Source organism: Pteropus medius, unplaced genomic scaffold (assembly GCF_902729225.1).
Source record: "Pteropus medius unplaced genomic scaffold, Ma_sr-lr_union100, whole genome shotgun sequence".
Lineage (NCBI taxonomy): Eukaryota > Metazoa > Chordata > Mammalia > Chiroptera > Pteropodidae > Pteropus > Pteropus medius.
The window spans coordinates 3,191,457-3,211,618 of record NW_024356333.1 but is presented as its reverse complement, the minus strand read 5'-3'; the positions used below and the strand labels follow the sequence as shown (position 1 = coordinate 3,211,618).

Below are 20,162 nucleotides of genomic sequence, written 5' to 3'. Positions count from 1 at the left end.
ATTATAATATTATTGGTATTACATTATTATTATTTACATTAATCATAAAATTTCTACCTGTTCAGTGTTTACCATGGGCCAGACATAATGTTAAGCAATTGATGTTGATTATTTCTTTCAATTCTCATAACACCATGATAATATACTTACGATACCTATTCTGCAGACATCATTAAGTGAGGTTAAGTAACTTTGCCACTGTTTATAAATAGCACTTTGTGGAGTCAGAATTTTAACTCATCTGTTTTCCCGCAGAGCTCTCTTACCGCTTCTGCTTCAGTAGCTAACTCTGACTGAGAAGGAGATTCGTAGTATATCGCAGATAAAGGCAACCAACCCCAGAAAGGGTGAGCAAACTCCTGTGTCACACTCACTCGACCAGGTTTTCATGCAGTTGCTAAAACCAGGAAAGATCCCTCGGGATAATAGAAAGTCTTCCATGCTTAGATGGTGATCCGGGATAGACTATCACAGGTCTGAAGAATACATTCTTTGAACACTATGAAAGTAATGTTCTAGGACCAGAATAGCATTAGATAAAAAAGCATTATTTCGTGGAAAGTGAAGAGATATTTGGGTAGAACAACCAGTTAATAGGGTGATTGCTAATAACCGGATACCAGATGATAAGGAAAATGACTAAGGTGTTGGCAAGGGGAAAAGAGAATGCCTAATTATTAAATATTAGAAAACTAAGGTGAAAGGTTTTAATGGCAAATCGGCCAAAGGGACCAAGAGGAAAACTTTAGAATTTAAACAGTGACATGTTGGCTAATTTTGAGCTATACACATAAATTGTAATAATCTGGAGAGAGCTCGTCAGAGATTACTAAGGCAGTTAGTTTATTGTCAGAGATTGTTGGTTTAGGTCATCCTGGACTCCCTTTCTTCCTGTCTACAATCACCTGGTCTCCATGTCCTGTTGCTTTTAAAAACACATGAATCAGTCTCATCTACTTTATGCTTTCTCATATTCTCATGTAGTGCTCGTCGTCTTTCAGCTGGCCTATGGCAGTAACCACCTAAATTCTCTCTTTACCCACTGAATCACTTCCCTAAAATCTGTTGTTTCACTGCAAGGAGTTTTCTTTCCAAAACCTACATCTAATTATGGTGTCTTCCTGCTTAAAGTTTTAAAATACTTCCTCACTGCCTTTTATTGCAATATTCTGCTTGTTATGGTGTTCAGAATTAGAACACCCACAGTTTATTATCCAAAAGACAACTGGAGTATTGAAAGTCGACATACCAGTCATTACCCTGGGACCAAAGGTATGTGGATTCTGCATAGCTTTGTAACCACATCCTCTTCCGATAGTGCTTTATGCGTGAGCAATATCAAAATAATTTGTGAGGAAACCCTACCCCAAGGGCTCTTACTCTGTGTTGTTCACAGCTGCCTAATCCACTGCTCAGAACATCATAGGTATTCAGTAACTATTTGCAGAAGGAAGGAAGGGAGGGAAGAAGCATTCAGTAAATCAAAGAACTTTAGAATTAATTGTTTTAGTCTAGTATGTTGTTGAAATGAAATACAATTTAAGGTCTAACGTCTTTGGAGAGAGGAAACCATGGAAAGCCAAAGGGAGGCACAGAGAAGGTCGAAGAGGTAGGTAGAAAAGGAGGTCCCGGGGTCATAGTTCATAATTTAACAAAACAGATCCTAGAGGCCGAATTCAAGCACACTTTGCCAAAAGACTCCTCCACTTGTATGTCAAATAAATATTTACTAGAAGTCGTTCTTAGTTCTGTAAGGAGAACTTCCAGATTCGTCATAGGCATCAGTGTGGAGCTGTTTTAAAAAGTTTCCGCAGTAATATTTTAGAAACTCTAACTACAAAGGAAACATGTAAATGTCCATTTTGCATTTCTGAAAACAGGCACCGTCTCTGAGCAATGTGCCAGGAGTGTGGGAACAAAAAGGAAACCAGTAAAACAGAACCTATAACTTAATTACATTCATGTCAGTTTTCTGCACAAACAAGATTTGATGTCACATAAAACACCTCTAACAAATAAAATGAAACAGGAACGTTTCTTTCCTTCTTCTTGAAATAAAAGAAAATTAAAAATCCCAGCTAGTTGAGGGAAATTCATACTGTCTATGCAAAAAATTGTGTGTGTGTGTGTGTGTGTGTGTGTGTGTGTGTGTGAAACAGACAGATGCAGAGATACAGAGAGAGTCAAACACAAAGACAGAGATTTTCTCTGGTCTCTCAGTTGATAGCCCAACAAAGCAGCCAATATTTGTGGCCTTCAAAATAACATCCCTTACAGTAAGAAGATGTTTATCTATAAACTATAGATTAAATATTCTTTTTCAGTGATTATAAATCCCAATGAAACAAACATTAAATTTAGTTACAATTTATTGATTGCTTTAGACTTTTTCCCAGTAAAAGCCACTCCCTCTTTGTCTGTTATGTCAGAAATGCTTATAGAGTAAGAACCGAAACATGAATTTAAATGTAGAGAAAATGCTCGTTCTAGCAAGAGGCCGCACTCCTCAACAGGTTGCCAGCGTTTGATATGTTGCTGGGGCATTTATCTGGGGAGCCATTTGTTTTGAGCTGTGCTCATGGAGGACGTTTCGTTCCAGCTATCTATGAGCCTTCCTGCGAAGCGTACAAACACCTAGGCCAGACGTCAAATTACTACTGGATAGATCCTGATGGCAGTGGACCACTGGGGCCTCTGAAAGTTTACTGCAACATGACAGGTAACTGCGCCATGTTTACATTTCATGAACGTTGCTTTGCTATATGTTGAAAATAAGTGGTATCACTGAAGTTTGTTTCTTCTGGGCTGTGTTTTTATCACAACACATAATGAGCTAGATATTACCAGATTTGTTAGGTAAATGGTAAAATGCGTTTCTAAAGCAATTATACCTTCCAACACTGTATCTTTTAGAAAATCTTCCTTCAGACTAGAACAATTAAAAATAAACATTTAAAATATCAGTATTTAGGGGGAAACCACAGAGAGCAAAACAGTGAGGTTGAAGTCCACAGAAAGAACTGGCCCATGAAACAGCCTGGACCAAGGGGACTGAGCATCACTACCCCTCATCCAAGCATCACTGCCCGTGGCAGAGGGCGCTCGCACACTACTCTGGACCTTCTCCTGCTCCCCTGATTACAGAAGGACCCCTTCTGGACGAGAATATTTGTCTTCTATCACTCAAGGTAGTTATGAACGTCAGTGCATCAGGGGCCCCTAAAGGCCAGCAGGCACCACCTGGCCTTGCGCCACCTCTCATCCCTTTCTTCATCTGGAAAGAACATGAACTAGACATCATTCAGATAGCATGGTACGTACCACAAAGCTTGACTCGGGCTATTCCATTTCTAAGAGATGTATGTTGAGGAAGGGGAGGGAATGACAGCATGAGATAGTCTACAAAGTCTTCACATATCACTCTGTGTCTCAAGGAATTGTACATACGCCTCATTATATGCCATTTCTATTAAACAGTAGAGCCGTCCCACTTCTCAGTGACCCAAATGTGATTCAGTATTTATCACAGTTGACTATATCACACATTTCAAAAAATGGGAGCAACACATCTTCTTTGGGAAAGAAGCAATGTCTTGGCAGGGATTGGTCTCTTTCCTTCTTCCTATTAAGATGGTGTGGAATGCAGGAGAGTTTGACACTTGTACAGACATAGTGAAATTTTTAAGAAAAGGAACCTCACTGGCAGCTCATATCTGATGTTAATTTGGGTAGAAACTAAAAAGAAGAGAGGATGTTTGGGTTAGAGATATAAATGTGCTAATTGTTGGCATATAAATATATGAGAAATGATAACATCACTTAGGGGAAGGGCATCTCAGGAATAAGCTATAGGAACTCAATAAAGATCAGGTTTCCGGTGATGAAATAGTCTGTGAGTGTGTAGGAGAATGTGACTAAGAGTAACGGGGAAGAGTCTCTAAGAGCATTTGGGGGAATAGTGAGTCATCCATGTGGAAGCTGAAGTGACTTCTTGGGTCCGAGAGAATGATAGAGATTTGGAGGATGGAGAGTGACTGTGAACCGATGTAGACGCACACAACGTGAGGCAGTGAGCCAGGAGCTGGGCAGGTCGCAGCGGGCTGGGTGCAGGGAATGTGGCATGCCACAAGTGACGGACCTCCCAAAGGACCTGCTCGGGCAACTTTGCGGAACCACGGAATGGGCAGTTAACCTAAACTCAGGGACGAGCAAAATCTTCCATGAGCTGAGTCTTGAAGAACAAGTTGGTGTTATGGGGCCCAGAAATGGGGAGAAGAAAAATAGATCAACTTATGAAATGCTTTGTGTTGGATGAAAAGCAGTTGAAACTTGATTCTGAGGAAAAGGCAAGCAGTTGATGATATTGTATTTTTAAAGCATGACTTCGGTGGCAGTGAATAGGGTTCTCCAGAGGAGGCCCAGATGTGGAGCAGGGCGACAAGTTAGACAGCCCCCGTTGTTGTAGTCCAGGTGTTGAAACAGATTCAGAGCGGCGGCCATCAGGTAAGGAGAGGCACGATCTAACGGATACTGAAAAAACTGAGTTGGCCAGACCGTGGCTGGTGAGATAGGAGTCGAAAAGCTTGGCAGGTTTCTGCCGCAGATGACCCGTGCGGTGGGCACCGAAGGGCAGGGGCACATCGGGACAGAACAGGACTTGGCTCTGTTGCCTCCAGGGCCTGGAATTCAGCCTGGTGGAGCCGCACTGTGGGCACGTACTCTGCAAACTCCCTGTAGTATCTGAGCACATCAGTTAATCCCTCTCTCTCAGTTTCCTTGAAGTAAAATAAAGAGTAGAAATTGGAATGAGTTGATGATTTCTATGCTGCCTTCCATTAAAAAGAAAAAGGAAAAATTCTATTATTACCATGAAACATGAAAGAAAACTACCACTACTTACAGTCAAATAATTTAGAGACGAAATCCTCTTGCCTCGAAGCAGCTTGAATTTACTCGTTTCTTGGCCAAGTTTGACATAAATGGGCAGTTTTCACTTTTTTTCATAAGGCAGTTCCTCTACTGTGCAATTCTTGGGGCTGTCTACAATTCAGTGCTGCATCGCTCGTAATTTAGGGGGGTTCCCTGAATGACAGAGCGTCTGAGGGACTGTACAGTTGACACTGAGGAAAGGCGATATTCATTGGGTCCGTTAGAGAAGAATTCATCATTCTGTGCAAGTCAAAGCCTGGTTTCCTTTTTCAGACCGTAGGGCACATTATGAAGTATGGTTGTGGTTCTCCTTGCCTTCTTTCTTCGTTTTTATCATCTCCCTGAAAATTTGGTATTAAAAACATAATTTTTATCAATGTATACTATCATGTATTTCTAATATTTACCTGTTTTATTTATACATATTTCTAACATTTCAACTTCTTGTTTCTAGTTCCTTAAGATATTTACCAATATTTTCTAGAAACCTTGAACTTTTATATTTAAAGCTTCATGTAGTTCTTTCTGCCCAATGATTAATAACAACAGTAAATGAAGCTAGATCCAGCCATTATCTTTGGAAATTTATTGCTTATCCCTAAATCAAAAACAATGTTTTTCTTAATATTCTATACTCTAATTTATGTCCTTTATAACTCTCTTTGCATTCATATTTAATTTTAAAAATTTAAGTAATCATTTGTGCTGCATCATGTGAAATTTCAAGTCCAAATAAGGAACACCTCCTGCATTCTTTTTAGCACGAGTTTTGTAGTTTTATCAAAAAGCCATTAAGCTTGTTTACATAATTTGTGCTTTATAAAGCCCTGGGATTTAGCTGATCAAATTCTATTATCCTCTGTAATGGTAAAAGCTATTCATGCCTTTTTAATCTAATATTCATAGAGAGCGCGTTACTCAAGTTCCTAAGCGCTTGCACTCAGTAATATTTTATTTATTGGTAGGCTTCTCAGAAGTTTCAGTCGTGCGGTGGCGGCCACTGGAGCGGTGCACTTGCGTTCTAGGGGATGGGATCATGGACCTACCTGCCTCACTCCTCCCCTCAGCAAAGCAAAGCAAATCAGTTTCTTCTCTAGCATATTTATTTTCTTAGCAGCTTACAGTAACACCTGTTTATTACCTCACAGTGTTTTGGGGTCACGAGTTTGTCACTGGTTAGTTGCTCAACTTCTCAGGGTCTCACAGGCTGAAATGAAGGGGTCAGCAGGGCTGCGATTGCATCTGAGGCCTGGGTTCCTCCTCCACGGTCATCCGGGTTGTTGACAGCTTTCAGTTCCTTGTGATTTGAAGACTATAGGCTCCACTTTGTGGCTGGGTATTACCTGTGGATTGCTGCCAGTTCCTAGAGGCTGCTCCCAGTAAGATGCAGTAAGAGGACCTCTCTGACGTCTAGACTGTCTTTCCAGGGCTCACCTGATTAGGCCATGCCCACCCAGGATAATTACCTGTTCGATTAACTCAAGTCAACTGATCAGGAACCTTATATCTGCAAAATCTCTTTACCTCTATCACAGAGTAACGTATTCACGGGAGTGATATCTCATCCACTTTTAGGCAGTAGGGAGCAGAGGGTGGACACCAGGTGGAAGGAATATTGGGGGCTGTCTTTCTGTTCTGCTTACTGCACCAATTTATGTGCCTCTGCAAATTACATATAATTCCACCTACATTTATTTTTTCCTTTTGATAACAGTGCCACATTTAGTTTTAAAATAATTAAGCTTTATTATATTTGCCTTATAATTTTTAACATATTCTTTAATTTAGGAAATTTTTAAAATGTAATTAGGCAAAGATAAACATTGCTTACCATCTATAAATAAGAATTACTAACATGTTAGGAAATGTGTGATAAAGATGTTATATTTTATACTTGTAGCCACAAATATATAAATATATTGTCATAATATATATATGTAGTTGAGGGCAAACTAAATGTCAAGCACTGTTGTCAGTAGATTAGATACATTAACTCATCCAATAATTCACAATAACTCCATGAGCTAGGTAATATTATTCTTATTTCCTTTTTTTTTTGGATAAAGAAACTAAAGCTTAGAGAAATTAAATCCTAGTTCACATACCTTGTAAGTTATGGAGATTTACTTATTGGACAGGCTTCATAGTTACTATGTGTGTATACATGTATATATATTCATGTGTGTGCATGTGTGTGTGTGCAAACGTGTGCATGTGTGTTCATCTGCATAGTCAGATGTGCATACAAACAGTGCTTGTCATTTTGGATTCTGTAGTATGATTTGTAATATGATTCCTAAAATGAGCATGTCTTATTCATATCTTTTTATTATCATCAAAACTTCCTTACATACTCTGAATTCATTATCTGTGTTTTGGACATTTTTGCTATAAACTATTTACTTGTTAATTGTCCAACTAATGCCTTGGGGTTTTTAATCCGAGAATAAATTTGAAATCAAATCAGTATGTAAACCATTAGGCAGTTATTACCAATTTTAGCTATTAATTTAACTACAAGTATTTTCTCTAATATAATTTTCTGTGAGCTTTGTAGAATAACTTGTATAATTCCCATGTACCTAGGTTAATCATCTCTTAGGGTTTGCACCCAATTTTTAGGGTAATTTAAATTCTGTCTCCAATATCTACTTACTCTTTCAGTGTAAAATCTTAAGCTGAATCTAACAGAATCTGGTTTGAGACTATAACAAGATTGAAAGGAATTATATTAGGTATCATCCGTAATATTTAATTTGATGATTATTCGCTTTTTGCAAGAAACCCAGCTAGAAATGAGAACACCCAGCTCTCCTCTGTCCGTGCTGATTAACGTCCACAAGTCAGCTCCCAACCCTTCACGTTCCTCGGTGTCGTGACTGTTTCTCGGGTGTGTTCCTGGCCTACAGTGGAAGCCTCAAAACACTGGCTTCTTCCACTGTGTTCCCTCCACTCCCTTCCAGTTGTTCTCATCAAAGGCGGTCTCTCTCCTCTTTCTTCGTCCTGACCTAGTTTACCTCCTCTGTCGTTAACCCATGCGCAGGTCAGCTCTGTCGTCTCATAGTCGCGCCGGCTCCGCTTTGTCCCCTCCTCACAAGCTGTCTCTGTTACAAACCTCAGCAGCCGCTCAGCTCAGTGCCCCTGCTCCCCGCGCTCTGCTACTTCAGCGCCGCACAATCAGTATGAATCTTTGAATTCAATTCTGTTCTTGCAGCGTCCATTGGAAATCTAAGAACCAGCTCACTGATCAAACACAGCCCGAAAAGAGCTCTTCCTCGAAACTGATGATCCGCTCGCCCAAGTGTCCCTTCTGGATTTGTGCTCGTATGTCACAGCCCGTCTACCGGCCAGGCTTTCTTTGAAATCTCCTCATTGTGTGTCAGTCACAGCGGTAGGCTCATACCACAGAAGTTCTCAAATGGCTTTCGAACTTCAAATCAAGAAAGGTAGAAGGAAACTCAGGGAGGGAGTGCAGGACGCCATGGACGCTTCAGAGGATGCGGCTTGGGGCCACTAGCGGGCATCTCAGAGCCGCCTCTGGGGCCTCCAAAACGGTACCCCAGGTGCAGAGGCACCCACCTTCAAATATTTTTACATACCTGCCTAAACAATATTTTAAACACACTGCCTTTCTGGTGCTTTAAAAGCACTGCCTATGTTACGTGATTTCCCTGCTCTAGAGCTGAGAAGGCTTCCCATCGTCTCTGGCTAGGGACTATTTTTTGTTTTTGTTTTTTTTTTCTGACATCTGAGGTCTGAAACTTGTTCTTCTGTCAGGCAGGAGGGAAAAAAACACATCTTGGTAAAATCAATTGAGATCAGCTCATGGCCTCGTGATCAAAACCAAAAGGCACAGGAATAACCTGAAACTTATTCACTAGGAACTGGCTAAACTTAAAGCCAGTGTGCCTATGTTTCTGCCTCTCCGAACCCTACAGTGTTCAGGTTTGTGGGTCACCTTTCATTCCTTCTGAGTAAATCAATGTCCATATCACAAGGTCCCTGGCAGTTTTGTTGGGAGAATCTCATCTCTCTTTACTTTATGTCTTGGTCTAATCAATATAACCAAGAAAATTAAATAATAAACTGCACCATACCACATGTTACCTGAACTGGCACGTATTGGAATCATATTTCCTGGGACTGACTTAAACTAAAAGCCCTAAAACTCCTCCGTGCCCCACAGAAAGGACTTCTCTGAGACAGCGTTTGTCTCATTTATAAAGAGTGAGAAAATGACTTTGCAAAAAGGTATGCCTGTGGACGAAGTTGTCAAAAATCTCTTTATCGTCTTCTGTATACAGAGGACTTTATTAGGGCTGACCTCCCTTCACGTAACTAGTAATTTTATATCCTGGTTTTTACTCATTTTTAGCAAAAAAAAAAAAAAAATCAGCATTAAAAAGTGAGGCTAGGAAAAAACTTGCTATATCATCATCATTACTATTATGATTTCTTTTTTGCTTTTATATACATCTATTTATTCTATCTTCCCTGGAGCCGCATTTGTCCCTTCTGCTTCTAAGCTCACTTAGTGCCCCTCTAAGTTTGGAGACTCAGACAAGGCAGCATGCCGCTGAGAGGTGCAGCGAACACCTTTGCTGACCCGGCGGCAGGGTGTGAAGGTGAGAGCAGGGAGTTTATTAGGACATCGTCGAGGCAAGCCGGCTACAGCATAGAGTCTGACATATTCTGTTCTCAGTTTTTAAAGGACTTTAAAATACTGGTGGGCATCTGGCTGCCGTTTCACTGTGCTCCTGCCAGACCGTTTGCTCTCTGTCTGGGGCATGCTGCTGTCACAGCACCTCCCTTCACCACTCCAGTGCTTATCCATCCAGGAACTCCCCGCTCTTCCTTTATGATGGAATGCACGCTTCTCAGCCCACTTCTTCCTCATTCTTGTTTTACTCCCTCACCTGGCTGTAGCACATCCTCTGGTAGCTTCCCGACCCTTTAATACAGCCTACCCTTCTCTCTAGAAGTTGGAAGAACTTTCTTTTTGTCCCAGGTGTTCTGAAATTTCACAATAATGTGCCTTAGAATGTGTCTGATTTTATCCATTTGCTGGGTGCTCACTTTCACACCAGCAACTCCGTACATTTTTTTATTTTGTTTGTGATTTTGTCTCTTCTGATTTTTCTGTTCCCTGTTTCTTGAACAACATTTCACCAAGGTTTTAAGTCAAAGAGCTCTTTTTTGTTCCTAAAAACTTAACTTTTAATAGCAGTCTAGTATTGCTTCATGAATGTAGTATCTTTTCTTATACCTCAAGGATAATACACATTTTTCTCCGTCTCCTTTTATTTTCTCTAAATTCTTTATTCTGCTCATTTTTCCTCTAATTTTTCTCTTCTGACCTGTAAGCTCCTCAGCTTTCCTCAGACTCCTGATAATTATTAGCCATGTGTTTATTATTAAGAATGAAAGGATCTTATTGACTTTGAACTTCACTCTAGATTAGAGTGACCTTATGTCCCCACTGGTGTTCCCAGTATTGTCCCATTTTTCTTCTCTTGCCCTGATGTAATTACTAATAGTTCTCCCCTTTACTCTCAATAGTGTCCTGGTTTTTAAAAAAATTATGTCTAATGTACATGTGTATATATATATATATAATATATATACTCTAGCTTTACTGGAGTTTTTAGGAGGGAAAAAGTTCGAAGCCAGTGTTTATTCACCATCCTAACCTGGATACCTCTTATTCATTTTTAATTCCCTAATATAATACCATAAAACCAAATAGCTTTTTAAAATACATATTTTATAATTTATTGAAATTTTCAAATTTTTAATATCAATTAAAAATTTCCCCTTTTTAAAAAGGAAGTCACATTCTTACAGTATTTATCATTGATGCTCTATGACAGGTAATTTGATAGATGTTTTCATCTATAGCATTTTATTTATTCTTAACAATAACCCTGAGAGGTATTTGTGTTCCAATTTTGAAGACATGTGAACTGGGACACAAATATGTTTTATTATTGTCCGAACAGCCAACTGATTATACATCTTATCATCTATGGGTGTATCTATAAGACAGTTTACAAAAAGCTATTTATATAAAAAGCATAGGTTTGAATGAGAGGCTTCCATATCTTTTAGTGGTATCAGTTTATCATTTTTCCTTTTTAATAAATTGAAACATTCTGAGAAACCCTCTGTTCTTATAATTAAAATAATATATTATTATGACTAGTATTATTTAAATTTTCCCTGCTCCTGGTTTCTGGTGAACTAGAGCCGAGGCTGTGATCAGGAATATCTGTCTTATTCACTCCCATACCCAGCAGTGTCAGGTACACAGTTGGCACTAATAAATGCCCTGCTGCGAACAGACCCATGCCACTTTGGCTTTTATGGTCGATATGAGTCACCAGCAATAGTTAGAGATAGATGAGTAAGTATGAGTAATTTCGCCATCTGAGCACTATATAAGAAAACAAGTGGGAGACAAAAGTCCGCCCCACCTGCAATTCGATGAATGTTTATTAGCAATAGGCTCCGAAGTTGTCTCTGCAGCCTGTTCCGTTAACTCGGAAGTCCAAGCTCTGTCCTTTCAGGTATTCCAACTGCTCCTTATATGGATGCTTTTTTCACAGCAAATATGAAAACACTCTAGAAGCAGGATTTAATTTGCTTTATAATTGGGATCAGGCAACTAGAATCCTCTAATTCAATGATGAGACAGAACTGTTTAAGAATCCAGCCTCAGTCACCAATATGAAAAGTAAAACGGTAAAGGGTTTCCTAGATTCATTTATTCTTTTCATGCAAGAGTTAGAAGAGTCTCTAAATTATTTTAGCCCGTCGACTAATATGAATATCATTAATTTCACCAATAAAAATCCATTTCCCATATGTAACTAACAATTGCATTTATTTATGTCAGTTATCAAAACATGAAGTCCTGACACAGATAAATATAACTTACACACTTGTATCCACCTCTGAAATTTGATCTTTTAATAAAATGCTAGCCAATCACCTATGAAGTGTGTTCTTGCTTAGATCAACCTTTGGATGTAAATGAACTATCTAATATGCATGCAGTACATCAAATTGTCCCTGTGTATGTATTTCAAAAGTAAATTACGGACCACAAAACATGTTCGTTGAGTAACTATCCAGGTTGCCTACCACATATTTGTAAAAGGAACTCTGTTACTTTAACATTACTAGTATGTTGGTTATTTGTTGTAAAGTGCACGAGTTATTGTCCTAGTAATAATTATCATTTATTAATCATACTTCTGAATCACTCTTGGTGGGTAGTAACTGCAATTCCAGACCAGCTCGGACAGTGTTTTCCTTTACATTTTGTTTTGTTTCTTTCCTCTTTCTCATGTCCTCTTTTGCACAGCCTTCTCCCAGTGCTCTGCCTAAGATAGGAGAGATCTGATACGCTAACGTATCGATGTAATACGTTACCTCTCCCAGTGGTATTTTCATTTCAAAGAGAATAACGAGAGGAATCAAAATATGGAAAAGATATTTTTAAACAGAGCATTTTCAGGCACTTTCTGAATCGTTTCTATCCATAACCCCAGTTCTACCTGTATAAACAGAAAATAATATAATAGCCCACGTGATTTTTAAAGGCTCTCCCACGTGAAGCTTTTGTTTCTCTCTTTGAGAGCTGGTATGCCACTATTCCTGTTAGCTACTCTAACTTTTGCTTCGACATTACTTTACATGTCTTTTTTCCCCACTCCCTTACTATCCTATTCTGTACACAAAGACTAGAGGAAGATGAGATCAGAGAAAAAAATTGAATTCAATATGACATAGAAACAAAATATGAAGGAACACACAATGCAATAGAATGCTTACTCCCTCTAAAAAGAGAATTATCTATTAGCATCATATTCCCACCACCCCTACTCCCAAGTTCTGCCTTCCCTTTGAAAATTCTAGATTCTCTTTACCTTATAAGGTTCGCATTCCCCATATACAGTACTCATTTTTAATATCTTGAAATCTTAATCTTCATTCCTATTTGAAAGTAAAATATTTGACTTCCACATAACATTTGGATATTTCCTCCATCGTGGCAACACACTGTTAGGGTCTGTGTATAATTAGGGGTAGGTAAGAACCCAGCTAGCTCAGAAGCTTCTGTGGATGCTGTGGATTTTTGGCATTATGTTGCTTGTCTGCATGATACAGTTTTGGTTGTCAATCATTATAATTCCATTTAGATGGTTTTGGTTAGTAGTGGAAGGTAAAAGGAAATGGTTTTAGCTACTTAAAAGAGGAGATTAGAAAGAAGTTGGATTTGGAGGAGATTCACTGTTAAAACCAGTGATGTTTCCTTTCTTGCGGTTCAAGCCCTGGGCAGAAACTTTATGAAAACATGCGGCTAGACCATCGTGGCCCCACTGAGCATCTGACTCTACCGCTGTGTCATTAAAATGAATTTCTGGTGCCAGTTCAATTTGCCTTTACCTCCACAGACATAGTCCTGTTTTCATTGATCGCTCTCCCTGTCATGACAGTGTAATAAAGGAAAGAAGAGAACAATGTCCGAAAGTAGTCAATGTGTTAAGGCTTTCTTTGTCAGTGTTCCTATATCATGATGTTTTAACAGACAGCGAATCTGTTAAAGATGTTCTTAGATGATAATAGTTGTGCTTTAAAGGGATACTTTCTTTTTGCATCAGTTGAAAAATATTTCATGTGTAAACGATTTCTAAAACATAAAAATTTTATAAGCATGGCAAATTCAACTTTAATAAAATTTTAAAAGAAAGCATTTATATCACAAAATTATTATTTTAAACGCAGTGTAACTCTTCCATCTTTTGCCTTTGCTAAGCCTGGAAAACTTATAAGGCTTGTGACCTTTAAAACAAATTCAATTCTAGTTTCTTAGTTTCTTGCTGCAGTTATTTAAGATTACTGAATATTTTTAACAAATATGCAAAAAAATCAATTCTGAAATATTCTCACAAATCAGGTTCTTTTAAGATAATCTTTAAGTTACCACTTGGACTTCCCACGTACTTTAATAGATCCTTAACTGACATGGTTCCAAATCTCTAATCCTGGTCATCATTCCTTTTTTTTTTTTTTTTTTTTTTTTTTTTTTTTACATTTGATGAACTCTATGATTTGAGTAGCAGTAACCTTAACGGCAGATATAATATAGTGAGTTAGGCATTTTCATAGCATGAGCCCCAATAATGATACTTGGAATACTTCCTAAAAACATTTTCTATTACTGTCTCTTTTTCAATCAGCTTGCAAAATGATTTTGCTTATGTTATTTATATTATTTATTTATTTGATATCTTAGTCATTCATCACCCATATTTTGAGCATCCAAACAACAATAATAAAATGGTAATATTTAGCAAACACTGTATGCTGGGCTCTATGCATTATGTGCGTAACCTCACGTGAGGTGGAGAGTGTTGCCGTCCCTTTTACGTGCGAGGCAGCGAAGGCTTAGGGAGATGACTGGCGTAAAGGCAGATGTTATTAAGTGGGAGAGAGGATACCAGGTTTGTGTGACTTCGCAGGCCGCCATTGTTGTCACTGCATTCCTAATGCCATGCTAGAGTTATAGCACACTGGACAGATGTGTGAGACACATCCATATCTTTAACAGACATTCAATCTAATTCAAAAGACAAAAATAAAAATATTATTAACCATATTTAGATTTGAATAACTTTTGACAGTTGTCAAAATTGAAAGCTAATTTTTTCCGTAGGAAAAATGTTCATGATCATTGAAATACACGTGACCCATGCTGTATACAGTATGTATCTAAAAACTTACACATGCTAGAACCTCCTTAAATAAATATTTCTGATTGATCACAGAAAATACAATAATGAAGCATAGCTATTTAGACATATAAATGAGTTATGGAATATGATGTGAAAATATGTACTTTTTTCTCCTTATAATGGAAAAGATGAACTAGGAGATTTAAAGGGGAATAAAGGAAGATATAAATAATTTTGTAGCTTATTAAAAACTTAGAAGTTTATTGAAATTCTTTGCTGATAGACTTGGTACTTGCAGAAAATTTTTATAATAGCTTCTAGTTCCAAACAAATGAGAATATGTAATTGACAGCCAACCGTAATAATGAGAATCGCGGTGCCGTAAATTAGCTTCGCAGCCTATTCTTCATCCTGAACAGGTTTACACTGGCGCTTGTAGATTGCATGTTCTCATTGCAAGTGGCATTGAGAGATTACATTAAGTTGGTTATCGATCATACTGTATGGGTTCACTTTACTGAAATGTAATCTCTGTTTCAACAAATCTAAATCTGACAAAGTGTGCCATTTTCATGCCATATACACTCAGCAAGGAGTTAGAGATTTAGAGGTTAGCTGAGGCCCCAAACTCTGGGCATTTCATATCTAACCTATAGTGTTGTTTGGAAGTATGGAATTAAGTGATTTATATAAAAATGTTTTTCATATGCTGATATGTAAATATGAAACTATGGTACTCTGAAAAATATAGAACAAGTGTCACTAAACATCTGGTCTCTACAGAGCACTCTGGAGAGTACTGCAGTGGGTAAATATTCTCTCTAGGGATTTAGGAATAAAGGGAAGCCTCTGTGATAACAGTCGCTTATATGTAGCAACTATGACAAGAGAAAAGAAAAAACAAAACAGCTTATACTCTTCCTCATTTCTAGCTTCTCTTATCATGTCATCGTCTTTACACATTTTTCCTTGTAGTATGTGAGTCAGTCTGGTTCCATCCTTTCTGAACTAACCCTTATCCAACCCTACTCTGCCACATGTACAAGAGGAGCTAGAGCCAAAGGTACTAATATCAATCTAGAGGTCTCCATGCAGGACGATTTTACATGCATTTAACTGCTGACTCTAATTCCTATAGCCTACTTAATCACTATTGCCACCTCTTATTTTTCTTTCAAAAATTTGTTATGCGGAGAGAAAAACACATTTGTGTATCCCGGGAACTTTAACAAGCAGATGCCCAGGATGCCTCACGGTGATCATCAGTGCACTGCTGGCATTATGATTGTCTAGGGACCTTCACTGTGGAAGAATAAGAAGTGATAAGACCCTGGGAGAATGACCCATTAACTAAAACTCAGTAGATTGGTGTATAAAACTAAAGAGCCATTAATGTGATTTATAATGAGAAATAATTATCCAAAAACCTTGATACTCAAAATTTATGTAACTATCACATCCTCTCTCTATTGGCAATCTTACATAATCAGATAATTTGGGGGTTTATAATTACATAATTTGGTACAAAAGGAATTACATAAATTACATGAATTGGTGCCATCAGGCTAAGCCTGTTTATTGCTTTTTTTTTTTTTTACAACTTTATTGATTAAACTTCTCTCTCCACTGCGTAGTTTTTGACAATCACCAACTGCTTCTACAAATCTTCCTTTTTACCAAGCTTTCGAGGTTGAACAAATACTATTCTGGTCATTTCTTTCTTTACATAAAAATGACATCAAACATTAAGATTCTTTCTTCCAGACCTGCAAATCACCCCGTCTCTTAAGATTAGTTTATTTCCCGACTCAGATCCACGTGTCAGTTTTAAAGTTTAACTCATTGAGAGGAATTTTATTCCTCACATAGTCACATTTTTAGAGTCCTCTTCAGTGATGCCCCTGAGTAGTCTCATGTCCTCCAAAGGGAGACACCCTTTGAGGCAACATTCTGAAATATGAACAATTATATCTCTTGTCAAGGTCTCAAGGATTGATTTTCAGATACACATTTTTTCCCCACAAGTTAATGTCTCTGAAATCAGAGTGCATCTTACTGTCAATAGCGTCATACCATTTCTACTGGCCAAGCAACGATGATGACGTAGTGCCTCTGCCTGTGCGCCTGTGGCCTTAGCACCAAAATTTGCATATTAGGGCCCAGTGGCTTACAAGAAAATTCTGGAGACAATTGAGGAACCCTCTTTTTAAGAACTTCTCTATCACCAGTGCTTTTATAGACACAGAGGACTGCTCAGTGGGGACATCGATAGTTCCAGTTGCTTGCACAGTGTTTCGGGAGAGTTGAACTATGAATGTGAAGAAATTTGAGGGATGCCCTAACCATTTATTTCACTTGTTTTCCTTTTCAAGTATTCACCAAAGCGATATAATTAAATTTAAAGGAGCTATTTTAAGATGTTTTAATTTTTTTTCTCAGTGGCATATAAAATAGTAGTGTATCTTACAATCCATGACCTCCTACATTATGAAATGTGATCATGTATATTTGAAGTAATATTCCATCAAAAACATATATCAGCTATTTTGGAAATGTCGGTGAGCTGGAGTCAAGTTTTTTGTTTATGATGGAAAAATCTTTATTTATTTACTCCCCTGTGAAAGAGGGCGGTAGGGGTCATCTTTCTTATTCCGGAAGTTGTGGTAGGTACATTTAAGTGATATTTCCAAATTCTGTTCAATAGTAAATGAAAAATTACGTTTTTTTGTTCATGAGGTGTGATAAACAGCTATTTTATTACCATGTAGTCAAACCTATTATATAATTTGTATATTAAAAAATAGTAGAGAAATATAGATTTTCTAAATGAGATAGAGGAATGAAAATGTCACGTTTAAATCTGTAAATGGAATTTTCTAGAAGAGTAGATTGGCAGCACCGCTGCTATTTGCATGAACAGTTCAGGGCTTCTTGCCTCTTCCTCTGCTCTGGCAGGTGCTTCGGGAAAGAAATGACGCAGCTTTGATGAGGCTGCAGCAGGCGAGCATCTTGATGCTCACACTGGCTTTCTGCTGGGGCAGCCTCCGCGGGAAGCCTCAGAAAACCCTGAGGCCTATCCCCAGCTCCAGAACTTAGGGAACAAGGCGGCTCCTGATGGCCTGTGGCATTCTCAGGGTACAAGGGAGAGACTTACGTATCGGGGTGACCCTCACTGGGGATCTCAGTGACCCTCTGGGACCTGCGGGCCGGCTAGCACACAGCAGACTTTGAATCTCTGTGCTGCCCTCAGCCTTCTGCCTGCACTTTCCTCTGTGACAGAAATGGTTGCATAAAGTCACATTCCTGTGGTTTGAGTGAATGTCATACCCCCCAATGTCACTCCCAGATCAAGAGCTGTATCTATAGACTTAGGTGGTTTGGCTTACCCAATAAAAGATGGTAATTAAATTGTGTTATTTTAAATATATATTATTATTTATTAAGTTATTTTATATGTTGATCTAATTATTTGAAACAATATAGAGAATAAATATTATTACTGTGAGTTAGGAGTAAAATAACTTCAGTGAGGAATGTTTTTACATATATGCAAAATTTTATATGTATCATTACAGTCTACAAAATATATTTTAACATAAAATGTATAATATATAATACATAACATACATGTAGTATTTAATAATGTATAATGTATACTAACGTAATTATATGTGGAAACTATATAGAATATATAATTTTATATATAATTATATAAAATTTTATGTATATATAAAATTTTGTATATACACAGAAGTTTGTAAATGTAAATATAAAATCACTCACCAGTTATAGATAAATAAATAATTGGTTTATAAATACATGACTTTTACATATCATATTTTATATGCTTTTTTATATATTATAAATATGAATATAAAAATCTGGCATTCCTGAGAGGTTTAGGTAATGAACAGAGATAATCTGAGTCCAAACTATACAGTTTATAATCTCCTGCCCTTAACAAGTCTAGGTTTGAAATAATTGACCAGTTTATTTTAATCAAATTCTTCTTGTTTTACTCATCTGAAAGAACATATAGAGTGAAGAAAAGAAAGGGAGGGAGATGGGGCAGGGTAAAGAATGGGGCAGAAACATCACAGAAATACCCGTCACAGCATAACCTGTGCACACGTGGGGGTTTTGAGCTGGTCACACAGTTGTCCAGGTCGTTCCCTGCACAAGGACAGCCAGTCAGGGCTGAAATCAGTTCATGCTCTACTCAGGAGCCACATGCTCTGACTCACGTCTGCATCCAAAGAAAAAGGGGCATCTTTTTCTAATTCACACAAAGGCACCATATGGGAAAATGTGGCCCAAGTGATAGAAATATACTTTTCCCATCAAGGCAACATAAAGCTAAAAGTACACCTACAGAAAGTCAGGCTGTCTTGTTAATCATTACCTTTTCCAGGCACTGTCTTTTAATATCCAGTGGCACTTCAGCGTGAAGTAGTTTAATTGGTACTTTTTTTGGTATTAGAATAGGCACTGGCAACGTAAGGCACCCAAAGGAATTTGAGCAGAGGAATCCCAAGGAAAATGTGAGAATGAGGAGAGAGGCTGAACGCTGGCTTACCTGCTTCCTCAGGATCACCTGAGTGTGCTGAGTATCTGGGTCACAGCCACATCGTCATTAGACATTCACCTTCTGTTCGATTTATAGCATGAAGGACCAACGCTTGAGAATTAGCACTATGATTAAAACATTCATAGAGTCTTCAAAATTCAGAAGTGATATTGGGACAACACTCTTGTCTAGAGCTCCTAAGGCTAGTGATGATTTCACTTATTTATGTCAAGAGAAATTTTGCACCTGTGCTTTCAGTGGTACAGGGTTGGGAGCCTTCCTCTGTGCAGACCTCATCAGCTGGATGCCACAGGCAATTGTTGGAGACGGGAGAATTCCCAGTCCTGGCTTCTGCTTGGCTGCTTATACCTACATTGCAGCATATTTTAAATTTCCCAGCTTCATTTTTTAACTCGACATAGTTTAGACTTTGTGTAACCCTAAAAATTACCTAAACTGCACTGCAACATAAACTGTGGCTGAAAGCCAGACTTTAGAGTTGGAAGTGTTCTGTTGAAGAATCATTCATCTAAAAGCAACAGCAAAGATTTATTGGTACTTGGCAAAATCCAGCCAGTCCATTCTTCACTGCCCACCTCTCTCTTGAAGATAAGACATCCTTTTAAAGACAAATTAGAGTCATAGTGGTATTTCAGTTGGAACCTCATGATAGAGAACTCAATATAGTTGAACACTGTAGCATTTGTGCGTAATTATTTTACATTTCTTGTGTTTCTTTCCTTTCATAGCAGAATTAGAGGAGAAAATTGCATTATTTAGATGTATAGCTATCAGGAGCAAGAATTAGTCTTGAACTATATTTCTCTGCTCTCTGAATAACTATGAGATTATGGACAAATCAATTTGCCTCTCTGGGCCTCTGTTTTCTTATTTATAAAATGAGACAATTGAACTAGATCGAATTT

At 38.1% G+C, this 20,162-nt stretch overlaps 1 protein-coding gene across 1 annotated transcript in view; it reads left to right on the top strand.

Moving 5' to 3' along the window:
• The window catches only part of CNTNAP2 (contactin associated protein 2), a 1,613,390-nt gene that overhangs the window by 1,050,131 nt on the left and 543,097 nt on the right, over nucleotides 1-20,162 (top strand). The window contains exon 12 of the mRNA XM_039861152.1: nucleotides 2,600-2,719. Coding sequence (XP_039717086.1) covers nucleotides 2,600-2,719 — 120 coding nt within the window. The remainder of the gene's footprint in view (nucleotides 1-2,599; nucleotides 2,720-20,162) is intronic.